The following is a 22,068-nucleotide window of genomic DNA, read 5'->3' as shown; positions in this document are numbered from 1 at the left end:
AGAAGTTTTGTATGAAGATGAAGGTTTCCGGAGTCGGCAGTTTGCGGCCTTAGTGGCATCTAAAGTATTTTATCACCTTGGGGCTTTTGAGGAATCTCTGAATTATGCACTTGGAGCTGGTGACCTCTTCAATGTCAATGACAACTCTGAATACGTGGAAACTATTATAGGTAATTATTTTCTATCTGGTAAAGCTTTATTTTGGCTTTTTTCTTGCTGTAGTGCATATAACATTTTTTTCCTGAATTACTTCTTGCTGTTGCCAAATTTAATTTTAATTGGAAGTTCACAGACCTATAATCTTATGCAAGCTGAGTTTTTAGATCTGCCTTCCAATTTTGTGATTTTTTTTTTTTGGCATAATGAACAGTGACATTAGTAAGTTATAGTCAAGACACCTCAAAAAACATTTTAAGAATGAATCTAAGAAATTAATCAGAAGTAGCCTAATCACATAAAGGTAGTTATCTTAGCCTAATCAGCATAAAGGTAGTTATTATTACTCCAATGAGCATTCTTTTCTATAAAAAAATTAGATTATTATGAGTAACAAACTAAAGGGCAGCAATTTGTAGAGCTGTTTCTAATACTGGAAATCATTATTGACTACCTCCATTTGCCAGGCACTGTGCCACTCATTCTTCATGGCATGGTTTATTTTACAGCTGTCCCATAAGGAAGGTGCTTTCCCTGTTTTACAAATTAAAAAACTCGGGTTTCGAGATGATAGAGACACGTGACCATTAAATAGGAGAGTCAGAATTTAAAACTCCGGCTTATTTCAAAATCCATATTGTTTCTACTAGCAACCATCATTTTTTCCTTTGTTTCTTCATTTTTGAAGTGGAGAATAGCATACTGGCAAGACTTTGGGCTCTCTATCTTGTAAATTAAACTATAACTAAGTAATGTTTTATTCAAAGATTTGTAGCTTTAAAAAATGTTTGAAAACTCCTGATCTAGTAGGTGAAAGAACAGACTATATACCCATCAGACAAGTCTGTAGGAGTTTCAGGCTTTTGGTCATAGTTATGGAGAGCCCAAGGGTATGTCTCTCAGTGGTGTGCAATGGAGATCTTTTTTTAATTGCTGATTTAGAAGAGGTCTGCATTATTCACCTGAACCCTTAGAAAGAAAACTTTGATATCCTCTTTCAGAAATTGGAAAGTGCTGCACAAACTGGTCCGAAGGGATACTTTGAGATGTTTCTGATGTTCTAACTAGAATTCTGCATTTATGATTTTAAAGTTTTTGCCATGGTGGTGTGAAAATGTTGCATGTAACTTACTGCTGTTGGGGGCTCATTGAATTGGAGTTTTCATCTATAAATCTTATGGAAAGAACGAGTGGTTTTAAAGAATAGACCATAACATTTGAAACATGGAACACTTTCTCTATATCGAGTTAGAAATGGGGAGTTAAATACACTTAACCTCTCTTCTCTTATTTCAAGGGTTTTTTTGCTGAGTACTGATAATTTTTTCTACAATAATGTGCATTGCTACTCTTTTCCAGATCACGTTTTAAACAGGGCTGTTGGTCTATAAGGTACTATAATGTGGTAGATGCCTTCCCGCTCTCTAAATGCTATGTATCATGTTAGCTTGTAGAAGGCAATTGTTGATAAATAGACCAGTTCTGTTTGCTTTTCTTTGTGTGGCAGTGGGGTTCACCCTTCTAGTTTTGTAGGGACTTTTAGAATGGATTATTTTGGGGGCACCTAGGTGGTCCAGTCGGTTGAGTGTCCCAACTCTTGGTTTTGGCTCAGGTCTTGATCTCAGGGTTGAGGGATCAAACCTAGGTGCAGAGCCTGCTTGAGAATCTTTCTCCCTCTCCCCCTCTTCCCCTTCACCTGTGCATGCACTCGTGCTTTCTTGCGCACTCTCAAATAAATAAATAAAATCTTTAATAAGGAATGGATTGTTTTGACCATCAGTGAAATTTGTGAGGAGATCCACAAAATAGAATTTGAGAAAGACTTCCTAGAATCTTAATGAATATTATATATCCAGAAAATTCAAGGCTAGTAAATTTTCTTTCTGTTCTAAAAAGAGTTCAGCTGGGAATGAGACTAGATTCTGGGATATAGTTATGATATAAACTTGGTAAGTGAAAGCATGAATCTCATTTGAAACCTAGGAGGTATTTTTTTTCCCCTTCAGTTACAATTTAAGGAAAATTCTCCAACTGTTGTAATTCTGAGGTTCTTTTCTGGTAGAGTAGGTGTAATGTTTTCTCACTTAATTACGTTTGGTTTAAAACGTTCTATTAGGGCCTGCTAAAGATTTTCTGCAACCTGGATTGTTTAAGATCTGCCTTGTGACTGCCACCTTGTCCTTATTAACTGTATGTAAACCTTCATAGTTCTGTCTGGATGGCCTCTGAATGTGATAAATTCCACTTTGTAAAAGGATTCTGTTTTTCCCAAAATACAGATCCATTTAATTTGGGCCATCTAGTGGACCAGTAATTCTTTATGCTAATTCAAATCATTTGTTTCCCAGGGCTGTAGTTTTGACTAATTAATTTTGTCCATGTACCCTTTCTTTTTGAAAGGGACAGTAACAAGTCAATGAGTTATAGGGAGTATAACTATTTTAGGTCATTCACTTGGGTAACTGTCTTCCTTATGAGGGTGGAAGAAGGCTTAGGGAAATTCCCTTTATTGGTTATTCCTAATAAGTTTAAAGTGTGATTGTAAAGTAGTGTGAATTGTAAACAAACTTAAATATTTCTCAACAACTATCCTATTGGCCCCCTTCAGTATGTTGCCCTGTCTGCTGTATTCAGTCAAATCATTGTGTAATATGAAAGCCAAAGCCTGCATGTAGATAATATCGCTGCGTGAATTTTAAGACTGGCAGTGTCAGTGGGGGTGGGGGGCTGCGAGTGGGGATTGCATAGATTTCACCTACCTTACTTTGCAACAGTATTTCAACAGATTTGCTATAGTTGCTGGAAAGGTTTTTGGAAATCTTTGGAATTGCCTTTGGAATCTGTGATACATTTCAGGACATTCACCAGTATTTTAGGAAGATGATTTAGACAGGGCCTCTACTGTCTTAAGCTATTAGTTAGTTTCACTAATTTGAGGAAGTCTAATAATTTATTGCTCTGTGATAATTTTTACAATAGGTCTTTTTAAATATCCTCAGTAATAGCAAGTATTTGTTTTTGAAAGTGAAAACAGTAGCTGTTTGTAGCCAACGCTGTCTAATAAGCAGTACAGTTGAGTAATATAATGGTCAAAATATAATACAAAGAAATGTTTTGAATACTGTCAGCCTTGTTGGGATTAGTTTGTAAACCCTCCAGTATAATTGTTATGAAGGGAATAGTACTAATTTGAATGTATAACATCTAGAGTTAAAAAATTTTTTTAATTTGCTTATTACTCTGTAGTTATCCCATAAATTTTTATGATTAAAAAATGTAGGCATTTGTCTTTTCTAGTAGTTTAGCCCTGTTAATAAGATGATTCGTTATTTTGTTTTCCTCATAGCAAAATGCATTGATCACTACACCAAGCAGTGTGTGGAAAATGCAGATTTGCCTGAAGGTGAAAAAAAGCCAATTGACCAGAGATTGGAAGGCATTGTAAATAAAATGTTCCAGCGATGTCTAGACGATCACAAGTATAAACAGGCTATTGGTATTGCTCTGGAGACACGAAGACTGGATGTCTTTGAGAAGACTATATTGGAGTCGGTAGGTAGATGATGTGATTTTAGAGATTGTTATTGATGGGGAATTGGCAAGGCAAGTCATTAAAACTAAAAACCATGGGTAGTGAAGAGAAAATCTTAGGAATAATAAAGTGCTCTTTTGCCAGATATTTTCTTTTCATGTTTATGTATGAACCTTGGCTGTCTTTTGTGGTCATCAAGTACCTGCTTTTATCTTACCACATTCATTACTTTGTAGTCGTACATGGGGAAGTTGTTTTAATTATCCTGCCCTTTTTAAGAAGCCTATACTGATAAACTGTTAGAATGCTATTTTATAGTTTTAGTTTAGTTTTAGTTTAGTTTTATGGCTAAAATTACAGACTAGATTCTTGATTTGGGGTGTTTTCTAATAATTATGATAGTTGTAGTAAATCAGTGTAAGGAGATGGTCAGTAAGGTGCAAGACTGAGTTAAATGGACATTTGAGCTTCACACCCACTTGGTCTGCCTCGCCGCCTGTCTGTCTCCATGAGCTGGCTCTCTGCACTGCAGCCTTGCCTCGGTTCCTAGATGTACCCTGCTCCATTCCCCTTACCAGAAGTATTGCCTCTGCCAGAAATACCCTTTCTTTTCTTTATCTGCTTTATTCCTGTTCAAGATTGAGAGTTCAGCTTAACAGTCACTGGTTTACAGATCCATTGATTCCCAGCCCGATATCCTTCTTTACCCCTACTACAAAGACTAGATCCAAATCTTCTGTTAATCTCTTGGAGCCTTATGTTTTTTCATAGGGTTTAACAGTATGGTGATTAATTAATTGTGTTACTTGTTAGTTAATATCTGTGTTCAGCAGCAGTGACAAGATTTAAATGAGTAAATGACCTAATGTGATAGAATTGAACCTTGTTTTACTTGGTTTCATTTTTTGGGCAATTGTAGCCTCTCCCTTTGTTCCAGTGAATAGAATTAAAATACTTGTTTTCATTCACTAACAAATACTTTTGGGTGTCTACTCAGTCAGACATTGTTCTAGGTATTGGAGATGTTGTGGCAAATGACACCAACAAAGTTTCTTCTGAGATGGAACAATCCACTGGAGGAATAGGCAGATGAGCAAATAAAAATATAAAGTAAAGATACGCAGTGTTCAAAAAAAAGAACAAAGCAGAGTAAGAAATCCATCTTAGTTTGCATCCCAGAGCATGTGGATATGACTTAAGTTTTATGAAACAGTACCTACTTTCACTACTTCTGATATAACTGATATTTTAAAATTGTATTTCATCAAAAATACTGGTCCCATAAAGTTTATTTCATTAATGGGTCACAACTTGCTTTTTGAGAAATACTCCCATAGCTCTTCAATATGCTTGTTTATGTTGAAGGGACTTTTATAGGTCGGTATCTCAGATACTAAAGATGCTTCAGAGAACTGCAAGATATACATAGTCTGGAGTCAGAATCTCCTTAGGAAGAGCACCCGCTAGATGTGACAGCACCTGAAGCCTGAGTCACTCAGAGCTGGAGAATAGTTCTATCCTGCGGTGTTCCTGGCTCTCAAGTATAGGCAAGGCAGCAAGACGTGAGGACTAGCAAGATTGGAGACAGAAGAATGAAGGACTTCAGTAGTCAGTTTTCAGTTTTATGAAAAATGTAACCACTTGGTATATAGACAGTTGTATATATCTTTTTTTAATAATTAACAGCACCACTCTTTTATAGTGTTCTGTCTTGACATAGTAAGGATTCAGGATGATCATTAAATATTGTTTTCAACCCATTTTTTCATGAAAACAGGAAAATAAGTAATTTTCTTCAAGATTTTAATCTAAAATGTTGAATTTTAAGTTCTGTTTTTTTAAATTGCAGATAAATGTTTGACTGCTTAAAATAACTAAAGAATGTAGATGAAAATAATTTGATTACCAAATAAACACAATGCATCAGTAACCAGATAATGATGTATCTTGAAATTCTATCTTTCAGAATGATGTCCCAGGAATGCTAGCTTATAGCCTCAAGCTCTGCATGTCTTTAATGCAGAATAAACAATTTCGGAATAAGGTACTAAGGGTTCTAGTTAAAATCTACATGAACCTGGAAAAACCCGATTTCATCAATGTTTGTCAGGTACTTATATTACATGATGTTATCTTACTTCCTATCACACTATTTTATGCCGCAGTGCTGGGCTGTGATATTTGCATTACATTGCATTACGTTACATTGTGTACCTCTAATGGTATCATGCATGTATCTCAGTTGATCTTCACAACAGCTTGTGACAATTAAGGTGTACACTTATACTCTTTTTTACTGGTAAGAAGCAATCTTACAAAACTAAAAAACTGCTATGTTTTCATGCATTCTGTGTATTCTTTTTATATTTGAAAGTATTGCAGCCATTTAAAGAAATTTTGGAAACTAGGTTAAAAGAAAAAATAAAAGGTAGAAGAGGTAAAAACAGTATGTATGTTGTGTCATTCTAAAGTGAATTTCAGGTGTAAAAATGATCTTTGGTTTTATTACCCAAACAGAACCAAAACATTTAGGTATATTTTATCTCTTTTCATGTATGAATTTGCTTGCACATTTTTAAAAATTAAGATGGTCCAGAAAATGCCAAGTGTATCTTTCCCTTTCCCCAGGCCTTTTCTCAAAGATATGCATAGGTTTTTTTCTTTCATTTATTAGCACATTTTAATGGCTACATTGGATTTTTTTGACTGGAAGTGAAGTTTGCTTTTTAACAATTACCATACTGTATAAATTTTTATATTCTGCTTAGAGCATAGTATTGTATCACAGGTTTTGTTACTTTTTCACTGTAATATAGTCTCATGCTATTTTATAGTCATTCTCTATACATTTTTAAAATTTAGAGTAACACATCCTTTTTTAAATGCTTTTTGAAGCAAGTTTGAAACAGGAAAGACTGGAAGAAAAATCATTTATTTCACCCAAAGTTAATATTTTAGTGTATTTCTTTTCACTTTAATCTCTATAGTCTTTGGAGTTTTGTTTGCTTCTAAATATTCTAAATAGTTTTTAATCTTTTTTTTTGTTGTTGTATTTTAAAACACATGAAAAATCATAGTCCTCTGCTTACCTATGTATATCAGTTTTATTTCTCAGAGGCAATTTTATTTCTTTTTAGCTGTTTTATTTATTGTCCTTTTAAAGCTTTATAAAACTTTCACATTTTAAAATACATTTTTTTGAACATTCTTGTGATTCAAAATTTGAAAAGAACCAATGGGTATACAGTGAAAAGTCTTTCCACTTTTTTACTTTAACTCCTAAGTTCCTTTCTTTGGAGGCAAATAGTATCGATTATATACATCCTTCCAATTTTAGTATTTTTCCATGTTCTGAGTCTTCACAAACTGTTGCTCCAACTTTTTGTTGACTCTACAGTAGTCATTTAGTGGATGTACTTTGCCTTACTTAACCATTCTCTATTACTGGTCATTTATTTTGTTTCCATTATTTCCTATTCTTAATTTGATTAACACTTTAATTAATGTGTTCATTTTGAAATTAGCTATTTGCTACTTTAAGGAAACAAAATTTAAATTGAATTCTTAAAAAATAAAGTCCTAAATTTATTGGATAGTTTGATTAAAACATGTGACAGATCATAAGAGTAAGAAGAGAGATATGTCCAAATGGTCATTTTAGTGCCTTTTATTCTGGCCCAGCATGATACAATGTCCGTTAAATAAATGAATGACCCCTGTAATTTATGGTTAAGCAGAAAATTCAAATTAAGGAGCACTTGATAATAAAATACAGGTAAGATTTGAAAAAGCTGAGAGTCATTCACCTACCAGTTACTGAGTACTGCTAATTGCCAGGTACAATCAGATGCCATTTTCAGGAAAACTCTGTCTAGTGCCAGGATCAGAAATAGAGTGCTAGAACTAGAATTAAAATTTTAAATTAATTTTTTTTAAAGAAATGGAGTGCTAGAACAGTTCATCTTCCCCAGTTTGCCTGTGGTTATATTTTAAAGTTTCCTGTATTATTAACTGTTTGTCAGTGTGTTAAGTATTTTGTAGACAGAGTTTTCAATTATTATGTAATTGTTCTTTATCTGCATTTCAGTGCTTAATTTTCTTAGATGATCCTCAGGCTGTGAGTGATATCTTAGAAAAACTGGTAAAGGAAGACAACCTCCTGATGGCTTATCAGATTTGTTTTGATTTGTATGAAAGTGCTAGCCAGCAGTTTTTGTCATCTGTAATCCAGAATCTTCGAACTGTTGGTACCCCTATTGCTTCTGTGCCTGGATCCACCAATACGGGTACTGTTCCAGGATCAGAGAAAGACAGGTATAAGTATCTTTTTCTGCACCAGAATTAATTGAACAATCTTTATCTCATTTTGCAAATAGGTGGAATATTCATTGACCACATAGTCTAAGAATTAATTTCAGAATTAGTTTTCTTAGGTTGTAAAGTCTTAATAAGGCTATTGCTCTGTTTTGCACTCTGCTGGGCACCTTAAAGAATACCAAAGAAAGGGACCTTTCTAGAAAGAAATAGAAGTGATTGACAGGGAGGGCCAATTGCATATGTGCTACCTAACCACGTAAATTAAAAATTTCAGACGTGTGGGTCACTTGGGTGACTTAGTATATTAATCAGATGCTCAGGTCTTGCTCTCAGGGTCATGGGTTCAAGCCCCACACTAGGTATGGAGCCTACTTAAAAAAAAAAAAAACAACTCATGGGTTAGGTGGGCTAGATTTTAGATACTTGGAAAGTAAGAAACATTTCCAGCTTTTTCTGCTTCTTTTAAAACTAAATATACATTTATCTTAAGCTAATACAGTACTAGATTTTATTTTCCTGGTTTTTTTCCTTACATATTTAGGCTACTTATTAAAAATATTTAAATGTGTCTTTGTTATGGGACTCCTGGGTGGCTCAGTCAGTTAAGTGTCCGACTCTTCACTTCAGCTCAGGTCATGATCTCAGAATCTTGAGGTTGAGCCCCATATTGGGTTCCATGCTGGGTGTGGAGTCTGCTTAAGATTCTCTCCCTTTCTCTCTCCCTCAAAAAAAAAAAAAAAAGTGTCTTTTATGCCACATTTTTCCTTTTAAAGTTGTTTACACAGCAGGGAAGAGTTATTTTTCTGAACCTTAAATGTCATCACTGTCTCAACCTGCAATACTTTACAAAACACATTTCATATAAAATTCTAAGTCTTGAACATGGCCTGCGAGGTTATACATGATCTGTCCTCTCTAAAGCCCTCAACTCATCTCTTGCTGCTTTCTTCCTTACTTATTGCTTTCAGATTTCACTGGCCTTCTAACTTGTCCTCAAAAACACCAGAAATAGTCCTGCCCTCGGTAAGGTTTTCTTGAATTTTAGTTTTTAGTATTTGTTTTCTTCCCTCTAATTTTCTTTTTGGGGCCCTATTATTATATGTAAGTTAGATTTTCTTTTCTCATCTTCTGCTCCTCTTTATTTCTCACTTTATTTTAATCCTTTTTAGCTCTTCAGTTCTTTCTTTTAATGGAAAAATACTTTTAAATACTAAAGAATACACATATCCTCATAATACAGTTCAATGAGTTCTGACAGTCTAAACACCCATATAACCATTACCTGTATTATTGTCCCAGAAACTGCCTTTCTGGCCTTTGAGTTCAACCCGTGCCCCTGAGGCAACCACTGGTTTGATTTCTGTCAACATGTATTAGTTTTGCCAGTTCTTGAACTTTATAAAAATGAATCATATAGTGTGTATTCTTTTGTTTCTGCTTCTTTCGCTCAGCACATTTATGATGAATATCTGTGTTTTTTGGGTGAATCAATAACTGATTCCGTTTCATTATTGAGCAGCATTTTGTTGTATGAATATACCACAGTTTGTTTATTCATTATTATATTAATGTACATTTGGGTTGTTTCAGAACAGGACTCTTAGGAACATTCCTGTACAAGTCTTTTTGTGGACAGATGTTTTCATTTTTCTTAGATAAATATATAGGATTAGAATAGCTGGGTCAAACGGTATATGTTTAACTTGGTAGGAATCTGCCAGACTATTTTCCAACGTGGTTGCCCATTTTACCCTCCCAGCAGCAGTATATTAGCATTTGTTTGCCAACATTAGGTGTTACCAGTTTCTTTAATATTCATTCCAGTGACAAAAGTGATGTTTTGCTATAAAATTATTTTTTAAAGTTTTTATTTATTTGAGAGAGAGAGATTGAGTGAGAGAGAGAGAGCACAAACCAGGGGAAGAAGCAGAGGAAGAAGCAGGGACCCTGATGTGAAGCTGGATCAGGACCCTGAGCTCATGACCTGAGCTGAAGGCAGATGCTTAACCGATGGAGCCACCCAGGCGCCTGTGTTTGTTATATTGTTAATATTTTCTCCCAGTCTTTGGCTTATCTTTTCTTTTTCTTGGTGGTATTTTTTGATGAATGGAAGCTTTTTTTTTTGATAATCTAATTTTCCTTTATGCATCCCAATCTAAGAAATTCTTTGCAAACTTAATGGTTATAAAGATACTCTACTACACTTTTTTCCAGAAGCTATATGGTTCTAGGTTTTATGTTTAGGTGTGTGGTAGAACTCAGCTTAACCCTTTGTATGTGGTGTGAAGTAGTAGAGTTTGTTTAAATATGCAGATATCCAGTAGTTCCATTACCATTTGTTTAAAAGACTATCCTTTCCCTACTGAATTGCCTTTGAGCCTTTGACATGTGATATGTTGATAGATTGCTCTGTTCTTTTCTATTTACCTATTCATCTTTCCTTATAGCTGTACCATGATATTTTTATTACTAAAGTTTATAGTCTTAAAATTACGTTAATGAAGACCTAAAGTTTTGACCTCTCTTCTCTCCCCCTCACCACCAAGATTGTTTTGGATCTCATGCATTTCTTTAAGACTGGGAGGATTCTAATTGGGATTGTGTTGAATCTTTTCAATTTGGAACAATTTGAAATCCTTAACAATACAAGTCTTATAATCTATAAGCATAGTATTCTTCATTTATTTAGATTTTCTTTTAATTTTTTTCAGCAGCGTTTTATAGATTTTAGTTCAGAAATTTTGTACATTTTTTTCTTAAATTCATTCCTATGTATATTTTTTGATGTATTGTAAGTGGTATGTTAAATTTCAATTTCTAATTGTGGCCAATATATAGAAATACAATTGATTTTTTATATTAATGTTGAGTCCCGTAACCTTGTTTAAATCAATTAGGTCTAGTAATATAGATCGTCCTATAGAATTTTCTGCATAGGAATCACATCATCTGAATAGAAACAATTTTACTTTTTCCTTTGTAACTTTCATGTTTTTTTCCCCCTGCTTTGTTTTTCTGCATTGGCTATGATTTCCAATTGGGTAGACCTTAGAGTGAACATCCTTTATTCCTGATCTTAGGGAAGTAGCATTTGGTTTATTCCTTGTTAATTAAAATTTTTCTTTCTTGCCTTGTCCTTTATTCATGTTGTATTTATTTGCCCCTCTGAATTAATCTTCTAAAATTATTTTTTTCTTCATTTCTAATTTTTCCCTAGTTTATTTCATTTCTGAGTTTCCTAATTCTGACATGTTTTATTCTTTTATATCTTACGTAATTTTCTTAATGTTTTTTACCTCTTTTGAAATGATCTTTCTCTCTCTCTCTCTCTCTCTCTCTTTTTTTTTTTTTCTAAGAGCAAGGTTGTGAGGGCAGGGAGGGGCAGAGGAAGAGGGAAAGAGAAAATCCTAAACAGGCTCCACACTCAGCACAGAGCCCAATGTGGGGCTTGATCTCACAGCCCTGAGATCATGACCTGAGCCAAAAATCAAGTCAGACACTTAACTAAGCCACTCAGGTGGCTAATTTTTCTTTTCTAATGTCATATAGAATTTTGCTTTGATCCTTGTGTGTAGCTTATGTTTACTGAAATTAGTTTTCCTGAATTTTTGCAAAGAAGCTTATTTAGGATAGTTTTTCTAATTTCACTGCTCTCTAGAACTTCCTCTTCTGTTGTGTTACAGAGTTTTAAACAAAATGGTCACTTATGATCTGAGATCTCTTAAGTCTGTTTACTTTCTCCCTTTTATTTGGGCTTTCTTTTTCCTTTGTTTCTGCCATATTAATTTGGATTCTGTGCCCAGCATTTTCATGCTTTGACTTAGAAGGTGTGTTGGTTTTAAGAGCTATTCAGGCCCCACCTGCTTTACTTCAAACTGGTGTAGCTGGTGACAGTGTATCTCTACCTGACTGTGTTTTGGGAGTGCGGGGGATGCTTTCTCACCTAGTTTTGTTGTATTTGTTGTCCATGCTAACCTGGTTAGTTGCTTTGTGTATTTTTATGAATTTATTTGGAAGAAATTAAATTATAGGCTGCCTCCATCTTAATAGAATCTTGGGTGTTTCTTAAGGGAAATACTTAAATATTTTTTCCTTGCAAAATATTTAATCTGAACATGAGTCAGACCTTCATTTTGATAATAAGTCACCCATACATACTATTCAGAAAAAATTTTTCAGATTAGTAGCTCTTGGTTCTCTTTATTTCAGTGAGTCAATGGAAACAGAAGAAAAGACAGGTAGTGTGCTTGTAGGAAAGACGCCAGAAGTGGTAAGTATGTTTTTTTAAGTTGAGTTTATCATTAATGTATATTCCCACAGTATATTTTATTTTAAAGTGTTATATATTTGCCTTTAAAGGGATTTAATATTAAGTTTAATACTATAGTCATTTAATAAAAAGAGATCTTCTGTAAAAAGCTAAAATTTTGGACTGACTCTGGAAAGCATTTAACTTAGAAGAAATCAAATCCTTGGATGCTTACAAAAGGTTGAACTCTGTCTAGAATAACTGAATTACTTGTCACAGGGTGAGACAAAAGTATGGCCTCTAACAAATAAATGTCAACTTACTGTAGGGGAAGCACTTTAGTTGCCTTTGTTGTTTTTAATATTCATAGTGAATGGAAGAAGGGGGTGTGGATATAAATGTTCCTCTAACAAGACTTTTGATTTTTGATTATCAGGTATGTAAACTATTCTTTACTTGGATGGCTTGTTATTTCATGAGATCATATATATGTGTTGATTAAAAATGCTTTTGATTTTCTAGTTTGTAGTAGGGAGTTTCTTGTCTTAACTATGAGTTTGTTCTGTATAACTATGAGTTTGTTTTTCTTGTGTATCATCAGTAATCAGTTACTTTATATTTTGATTTTTTTTAATATTAAAATGTTTTATATTGGAAACTTGTTCAGAATGAATTGCATTCTTCCGTCAAACTGGTATCATATCTCAGTGATAGCTATTAAAGAAATAAATCATTCTTTCTCTCAAATAAATGATATATGAGTTTTCTAGATCCTACTATTAAAATATAAGTTTTGGTGTGTGTATGGACTGTGAATTTCACTAGTCTAGGGCTGTTAAAATACAGTTGGCTTAGTGGATTTTAGTAATATATGAATTTTCGTTCTTGTTTGTTTATTTATTTTGGCAGAGTCCAGAGCCCAAGGACCAAACTTTGAAAATGATTAAAATTTTAAGTGGTGAAATGGCTATTGAGTTACATCTACAGTTCTTAATACGAAATAATAACACAGATCTCATGATTCTAAAAAACACAAAGGTAGGAAATTCATCTATAATAGAAGCTTTCTTCTTGTATTTATTTCTTTGTTGAATATTAATACAATTTTTTAAATTACTTATTTTTTTTTAAATGTGATCAGTTTTTTTAAGTTTTCTTTTTTTGTTTTATATTTTAGTTTTTTATTTGACACAGAGATAGAGGGATCACAAGTAGACAGAGAGGCAGCAAAGAGAGAGGGTACTGAGCAGAGAGCCTGACGGGTGGGGCTCAGTCCCATGACCCTGAGATCATGACGTGAGCCAAAGGCAGAGGCTTAACCCATTGAGCCACCCAGGTGCCCCTAATTACTTCTTTCTTTTTTTTTTTTTTTTTCAATTTTATTTATTTATTTGATAGACAGAGATCACAAGTAGGCAGAGAGGCACACACAGAGAGAGAGGAAGGGAAGCAAGCTCCCTGCTGAGCAGAGAGCTCAATTTGGGGCTCGATCCCAGGACCCTGGGATCATGACCTGAGTCAAAGGCAGAGGCTTAACCCATTGAGCCACCCCAGGCACCCCTAATTACTTCTTTCCTTTTTTTAAGTTAAGATTTTATTTATTTATTTGATAGAGATCACAAGTAGGCAAGAGGGGCACACGCAGAGAGAGAGGAAGGGAAGCAAGCTCCCTGCCGAGCAGAGAGCCCGATGCGGGGCTCCATCCCAGGACCCTGGGATCATGACCTGAGCCGAAGGCAGAGGCTCTAACCCGCTGAGCCACCCAGGCGCCCCCTAATTACTTATTTCTTATTGAATACTTTGTTGCATTTTATTTTGATCAAGAAAATAACTTTTAAAAAATACAACGAAGGGAGAAACCCTTGAATTTGTTGAGAAGAGAGGGAATTAGTATCTATTGAGCTCCTGTTTTTGTGTTCACCTTCCTTGGGAAGTTTAGTGGTGTTTGTTTTATTTTCATATTTTTAGCTGCCTTTTTATTTAAATACATATATGTAGCACTTGGACAGATGGCACGGTCAGAACATTAATATAGTTTGTTTATGTGTCTTTTTTCCCATTGAACTGCAAATGCCTTGAGTGCAGAGGTTCTTATCTTGATATTTTTATAACCTTTGTTGAGATATTGATCCTAACAATTACTAATATTAATTTTAATCTTTGACCAAGTAATATGTTTATCTGGTTCAAAAAATGTTTTAATATGAAAAGATTTATAGTATGAAAAATCTTCATTTTCCTGCCTTCTACCTTAACTACCCAGTACCCTTTTCTTTTGTAGCTGTGTATTATTTGTAGCTGTATATTATTTCATTACGTCGGTGTTTGCATAAAACATGAAATCATACTTCTCAAACTTCTAATAATTATAAATGGCAAATGGACACAGAATTGCACAATGTGTTTTTCAACAATTATTTGTTATAGTTTTATAATATAGTTTTATTAAAAATAAAATCATTTTGGTGACTGCCAGAAGTGCAGAGCGAGGAGAGGTGGGGCACTGCTCTTCAGGTTACCCTAATACCTTGGAGACCTATAGAAAAGATGCTGAAGAGAAATGGCAAATTAAACTATTCAAAAACAGAAAATCTACTACTACCTAAATTTCTGCCTAAAATATACTGATCTTAAGTTAAGACCACAGATAAGACTCTGACTTGATTGTTTTTATAAACTACCTATTTAATCTTTATTTAGAAACATCCAAGATTCATGGTTTAAATATCAGTTCAGTTTATTAATATTTTCTTCACAAAACAGGGTCTCTGGTTATATGTCTCCATGCAACTTTGCATATATATAAATACTTTTCATGATAAAAACCTATTTGTTTTTGTAGGATGCAGTACGGAATTCTGTGTGTCATACAGCAACCGTTATAGCAAACTCTTTTATGCACTGTGGGACTACCAGTGACCAGTTTCTTAGGTAAATATACTGGAAGGTTTCCACTTTGGTTTACACTCATCTTTAATAGAGACTCTGTTGACATTGTTACATGGATGTGCAGAGCTTCCCTTGCCTACTTGTCCTGAATTTTATTTTATTTATTTATTTATTTATTTTAAGATTTTATTTATTTATTTGACTGACAGAGATCACAAGTAGGCAGAGAGGCAGGCAGAAAAAGAGAGGGGGAAGCAGGCTTCCCACTGATCAGAGAGGCCGATGTGGGGCTCGATCCCAGAACCCTGGGATCATGACTGGGAGCTGAAGACAGAGGCTTTAACCCACTGAGCCACCCAGGCACCCCTGTCCTGAATTTTAAATTCTATTTTTGTTATTTTATACATTTTTTTTTCCAGAGATGTATTTACTTACTATTTTAAAGAGAGAGAGTACGTGTGCCATGTGCACAAGTGGGGCAAGAGGAGATGGGGAGAGAAAGGGAATACCTAACAGACTCCCTGTTGAACACAGAGCCCAGTGCAGGGCTCAGTCCCACAACCCTGAGATCATGACCTGGGACAAAATCAGGAGTCGGACACTCAACTGACTGAGCCATCCAGGCTCCCCTATACATTTTTTATTGTGTATGTCTGCTTGTTTTAAGTTAAAATCAGTTACCTTTATTAGTGAGCTTAAGTTATAGGCTTTTGCATGAGATATATTAATATAATTCTGCTTTTGTTCATAATGAAATTACATATGCATTTTTTTAAAGTCCAGAATACTAAGAACTTAGAAGGTAAAATAGAATCCGCAGTAACTTGAGCTCCATGAAGTAAAATGATTTATAATAGTTCAAGGTAAAATTTTAATGCTTTGACTTTAGTGTTATAAAAAAAGCTTTATGGAATTCATTTCAATAGTATTGCTGAATTTTCTTTTCTTACAGAGATAACTTGGAATGGTTGGCCAGGGCCACTAACTGGGCAAAATTTACAGCGACAGCCAGTCTGGGTGTAATTCATAAGGTAATATATACTGATCAGTATAACAGAAGCAGTATTTCTGGAGTCAAAAAAATAAAAGTTTACTGTAAATCATTCATAAGTACATTTTGTTAAATCGGATTAGTCCTCTTATAGGAAAGAATAAAGTAAATAAATTAAAATACCTATGTTTTGTTTTTAGTTTTTAGTTTTTAAAAATATTTTGTTTATTTATTTATCAGAGAGAGAGCACACAGAAGCAGGGGAAATAGCAGACAGAGGGAGTAGCAGGCTCCCTGCTGAGCGGAGAGCCTGATGTAGAACTTGATCCCAGGTCCCTGGATCATGATCTGAGCTGAAGGCAGATGCTTAACGGACTGAGCCACCCAGGCATCCCCCTATGTGTTTGTTTTTAGTAGAAGGTGGAAATCCTTTTCCTATGAAGATGACATTTCTCAAAATATGAATTGAAATAAGTTATTTGTATAGTCTAAGGTTAATTTGGAGAAATGTTATAAAAGAAAGGGAAAAATTAAAGCACTTGTTTCTAACAAAGATGTGATTGGGTCTTTTAAAACTCTCCTCTTATTTGAGTTACAAAGTTATCTAGAGGAGACACCCATTTCCTCCTCTTTTAGAAAGTGAATTTTCTAGAAAGAAGACAATAGTCATAGAAAATACATATTTTTTACTCTCACTTTCTCTTACACTTTTGTTTTGGTTCAAATTTACAGGGTCATGAGAAAGAAGCATTACAGTTAATGGCAACCTATCTTCCGAAGGACACCTCTCCAGGATCAGCCTATCAGGAAGGTGGAGGTCTCTATGCATTAGGTCTCATTCATGCCAATCATGGTGGTGATATAATTGACTATCTGCTTAACCAGCTTAAGAATGCCAGCAATGATGTAAGTATTTGATTGAAAAACTAATTTCTGTTACTTAAGAGTCCAGGAAAACATACTTGCCAAAATATTTTAGTGAATAGAAATTTTGTAGGATTTTGAAATTCCAAAAATAGAACTATTCTTAAGGAATTGTTTTTTTTAAGGTTATTATCTTTCTTTCTCTCTAAACTAAAATTGTGCTTCTCAGTCCTTTAAACCTTGTATGTGACAAACAGAATAAAGTACCATATATTTGTAAAATAGGTATTGTATTTCCACATTTAAGAGTCTTGGAATATTATAACTGTAAGTGACCATAGTAATCATTTAGTCTAATTTTGTTATTTTATAGGAAACTAAGTCCCAGTGAAGTGCATAACTCTCTCAGGAACCAGAATTCTTTATTATTTGCTATTTTATATTTTTTAAATGTAATTCTTTGGAAAAAAACTTACTAAGCAACTTGTTCTTACTTTACAGAACCTTGAAATAGAATTCTGATTTTAGACTTTAGCTTTTATGTTAGAGTAGACTCTTCTTTAGAAGGCTATTAGGAGAGTAGGTAAGTAAGCCAGACAACTTCGCCCTTTGATTTCAGTGAAAAGATTGAGGCCAGTAGGATCATCTGTCTTACCTAATAAGCTCCTCATCCACAAATACTATGTACATTTATTTATATCTTGCCTCATTTCCTCTGGTCTCAGGTACAGCTGTTCTTATCAGACAAAGCTCCTGTGGTTGCCAGCAATAGAAACTTCCACTGATTAACTTCAAACAAGGAGTTTATCAAAAGTAGCTTATATAATTAAAGGAAGAGCAGATAAACCAATTCTTGCAAAAGTTAAGAGCCAGGACAGTTTTAGGGATCTAGATAACAGGAACTAATGAATCATCTCTCTAGGGCCCTACTGTCAGGATGAATGAACTTGAAATGGTTTTGGGTCACTTCACTAAGGAAAGATTAAAATTTTAGTGAAAGAGCATCTGAGTAGTCTGTTTTGGATCACAATCCCACAGTTTGGGTAGGGGAAGGTGGGTGCTTATTAAATGGCAATCCCACCAAGACTAACCAATGGGAGAGGAGTATTTTCCGAGCAAGATTGGGGTACTGTTACCTATAAATGGAGACTGTGCACTCAAAAATGACACATGACTGCTAAAGTGTCCCTCTTGAAATAAAGACCTACTTTTGCCCTTGACCCCATTTTTTCCCACTTCCTTACAATGATGGTCTGTTAGATAACCTTTTCTCCTCTCTTCAGGCTCCTTCTCCTCAGCCCGTAAGTATATTCAGGTCTCACCTGTCCTAAAAAATATCTTTCTTTGACCCTTGCTTCTCCCTCTTAGTTATCATATTTCTCCCCTTCTCATGTAAACTTACTGAAAGAGAGCTGTACCTTCTCCCTCCACTTTCGTACTTTCATTCATTTCTCAACTTATTATTATTTTGTATCAGCAAGCATCATTCTTTTGAAACTGAAATTGCCGAGGTTACCACTGGCTAGCTGGTTCACAAATACTTTGCTCATTCTTACTAGGTCAGCTGCTCTGCGTGTTTAATATCAATATATTTTTAAATCAGAATAAAAGCTTGGACTTTTAAGTACAGTGTTCTGAATCAACAGAGCCCATGCTTTTTCCCTAGATTGTTCGACATGGTGGCAGTCTGGGCCTTGGTTTGGCTGCCATGGGGACTGCGCGCCAGGATGTGTATGATTTGCTAAAAACAAACCTTTATCAAGATGATGCCGTGACAGGTAAGTGATTCTTTCCAGAGCAAGAAACTAGGATTAACTAATATAACTTTATTTATTTTCTATTTATATTTTGTAGCCTCTTAAAAATCTAATAGATTACTTGTAGAAGGGAGTGGATTTTGCCCTGTTTGTCAAATTCATAAAAATAGGCTTTGTGATACATAGATTTTTTTAAATGACATATCCTGTGTATCTGTCTATATAACTGACTTTTGCAAATAGAAATTTATTAGAGTGACCTATTTGATACTTGAGTCTCAGAGCTATCTATACTGCATGGTGGTAATGTAGAATAATGTCATTATGTTTCCTTTGAAATCGTTGTAGGATTCGATGAGGTAATCTATCAAGATTTAAAAGGAACATAGCTATAAATATGTGGATGTGCTTTTTATCAAATGGTTTGAAAAAAATGCTACCAGAATTAATGGCTGTTTTGATATGTGATGATAATAAGTGCCGCTTCCAGTAAACTATCTTTCATTGATTTTAGATACATAATTTTTATTTTTTAATGTTTACTTTTTACTCACTAGGTGAAGCAGCTGGCCTGGCCCTAGGTTTGGTTATGTTGGGCTCTAAAAATGCCCAGGCTATTGAGGACATGGTCGGTTATGCACAGGAAACTCAACATGAGAAGATTCTGCGTGGTCTTGCAGTTGGCATAGCATTAGTAATGTATGGGAGGATGGAGGAAGCTGATGCTCTCATTGAATCTCTGTGCCGGGATAAGGTGAGATGATACATTGTTTATCACATAGTTCATCACACCCTGTTTATCACCAGCATTTAAAGAAGCACTCTCGGGGCGCCTGGGTGGCTCAGTGGGTTAAAGCCTCTGCCTTCGGCTCGGGTCATGATCCCAGGGTCCTGGGATCGAGCCCCACATCGGGCTCTCTGCTCGGCAGGGGGCCTGCTTCCTCCTCTCTGCCTACTTGTGATCTCTGTCTGTCAAATAAATAAAATCTTAAAAAAAAAAAAAAAAAAAAAAAAAAAAAAAAAAAAGATTTATATAAAAAAAAAAAAAAAAAAAAAATAAAGAAGCACTCTCATTAGAAATTATGTCTGTTCCCATCAGAACACCTAGCTATACATGTTGATAATACTCCATGTAATATATATAAAGTCTAATGGAACGTAGGAAAGGAGAGCACTGATTAGAACAAGTTAATAGGACTAATTTGAGAATTTTAAATTAAGACTTCAGATCAGTAATTTTCAGATAAGCAGATCCAAAGAAGTTCTTTAGAAATTTACAAGTTGATTGCTTTTAGAAATAATATTTTTGGAATTACTTAATAACCGTTTAATAAGATATAAAGTTTACCTCGTTTTTTCATCAAAAACCAGTGCCAGTCTCGATACTTATTTATCTGGGTGAGTTTTTTCATTGCCTTTTGTTTTATTTTATTTGGATAGTGGTATTGTGTGTGGTGGGTAGTCAGTGGTAGCTAATGCTATCCGCTATAGTCTGGTGAAAAGAGTCGCTGTTAAAAGTTAAGTGACAAAACTGCTCATTATTTTGCTCAGCTCTCAGATGCCATATCTGCTCCCCTCAGCCCTCAAGAATGAAGTAAGCAAGTTACAATGTAGAATTAGAAGCAAGCTTCTTTGTTACTTGTTTAATAAATGGAAGCTGAGTATGAGAAGGTAGTTAGTGTTGGTATTGGACTTGAGTTGATACTTCTAGTCAGTGTAAGGCAGTACAGGCACATTGCATAGAGTTGGGAATTAAAAGGAGTTAATTCCTCCTGTATTTAAGAGTTTGTATTTCCACATTCATTTAGAAAATTACCAACCCCAAAATCATTCTTCTCATTTCTTGCCTAAAACCAACTCTCCTGGTGGATGTAGCTGTGCCAGTTAGACTGTAGAAGTCACTGTTTGAAATGACAATTTGTTGATTGATATAGATTATTCTTCTTAGGACCCAATTCTTCGACGATCTGGAATGTACACTGTAGCCATGGCTTACTGTGGCTCGGGTAACAACAAAGCTATTCGACGCCTGCTCCACGTTGCTGTAAGTACTCTTCCTCGAGTAGAGGTAGAAAGGACAGTTTGCAGATGGACAGTAAATGTCTGGGCTTCTGCAGCACCCACACTGCATGACTAGCATGAGTGATGTCAGGTTCAGATTCTCACTCACTGCACAAAATCAGCTATAACCTAAGCGCCAAGTATAGAACAGAAAAACAGTATGTCAGTACAAATAGAAGTCCTTGATATCATTCAGGGGCAACTTCTGAAAACCAGCTCCAAAGGGCATCCTCATTTCTAAGGGACATGACCACATGAGTATGTGCAGCTACCCTAGGAGAGGGAAACCTAATGAACAATAAAAACCACTTCTTTTTATAGCCTATGAATTTAGCTTCCAGGTATCTCTATGGAACATACCCTATTACAAGAGCTACCTTGCACAGGAAAGCCAATGCCCATGTTTTCCAACAGGCTTTTCCCATTCCTAGTCCTCCCAACCCAGGTAGAGTTTATGAACAATAGTATTGCCTGGTAATGAAACGGACACTGTACATATGTCTTAACTTAGTAGGTTTCTACCATCTGGGTTCCAGGAGAAGGTAAATCTCAGGTCATCTTCCCATGCAGAAAAGGTTTAGAACTATTACTATCTTCTTCCCAGAGATACACACCTCTCATAGTATTTATTATTAATTTAGTTTTTTATCAGTACAGCATGTGGTATGTTGTAAATGGTGGATGTTTGTGTTTTGCTTGAATTTAGAACATACTTTTTTTTTTAAAACAACACTGAAGGAATGGTTAGATTTTCAGTGTAGCCTGCAAAAGGCAGAGTGCAGCTGAAATAATCTTTAGAAGTAGCCCTGGTTCTTAAACTTCACCAAGCTTAAAGGGCTTCCACGTCCTGAAATAGGGTATTTCAGATGAGTTTTTCCCAAGTTGAGGGAAGACATTCTAATATTAATGAGGTCTGATTTACATTTGAATGATATGAGCCTCTCATATAAGTTAATTCTAGTAATGGAATGCACGGTATAATGTAATCATCCTTTAAAATTTTTCCTAGGTAAGTGATGTCAATGATGATGTCCGGAGGGCAGCGGTAGAATCACTTGGGTTCATTCTGTTCAGGTAATAATTTCTAACTTCTGGTTCTCTTTATAGTCCTTTTTTTTTTTTTTTTTTTTAATAGTAACTAAACAGAAACTAAATATCTGAGGGATATATCTAGGTTTAGAGTGAAGACCATTTAACAATAAGATTAGTATTGTTGATCTGAAAAAGAAGCAAGTGTGTCTTGAGAGTCCAA

General features: G+C 34.9%; 1 protein-coding gene across 1 annotated transcript in view; it reads left to right on the top strand.

Annotated features, from left to right (window-relative positions):
- Positions 1 to 22,068, top strand: part of PSMD1 (proteasome 26S subunit, non-ATPase 1) — a 91,148-nt gene that overhangs the window by 6,243 nt on the left and 62,837 nt on the right. The window contains exons 4-16 of the mRNA XM_059167731.1: positions 1 to 170; positions 3,503 to 3,708; positions 5,655 to 5,798; positions 7,776 to 8,002; positions 12,215 to 12,275; positions 13,164 to 13,292; positions 15,097 to 15,185; positions 16,096 to 16,174; positions 16,867 to 17,040; positions 18,665 to 18,776; positions 19,313 to 19,509; positions 20,704 to 20,799; positions 21,826 to 21,890. Of these exons, the coding sequence (XP_059023714.1) occupies positions 1 to 170; positions 3,503 to 3,708; positions 5,655 to 5,798; positions 7,776 to 8,002; positions 12,215 to 12,275; positions 13,164 to 13,292; positions 15,097 to 15,185; positions 16,096 to 16,174; positions 16,867 to 17,040; positions 18,665 to 18,776; positions 19,313 to 19,509; positions 20,704 to 20,799; positions 21,826 to 21,890 (1,749 nt within the window). The remainder of the gene's footprint in view (positions 171 to 3,502; positions 3,709 to 5,654; positions 5,799 to 7,775; positions 8,003 to 12,214; positions 12,276 to 13,163; positions 13,293 to 15,096; positions 15,186 to 16,095; positions 16,175 to 16,866; positions 17,041 to 18,664; positions 18,777 to 19,312; positions 19,510 to 20,703; positions 20,800 to 21,825; positions 21,891 to 22,068) is intronic.

Source organism: Mustela lutreola, chromosome 3 (assembly GCF_030435805.1).
Source record: "Mustela lutreola isolate mMusLut2 chromosome 3, mMusLut2.pri, whole genome shotgun sequence".
NCBI lineage: Eukaryota > Metazoa > Chordata > Mammalia > Carnivora > Mustelidae > Mustela > Mustela lutreola.
Note: the sequence above shows the minus strand (reverse complement) of the source record. Positions and strands in the feature narration are given on the sequence as shown.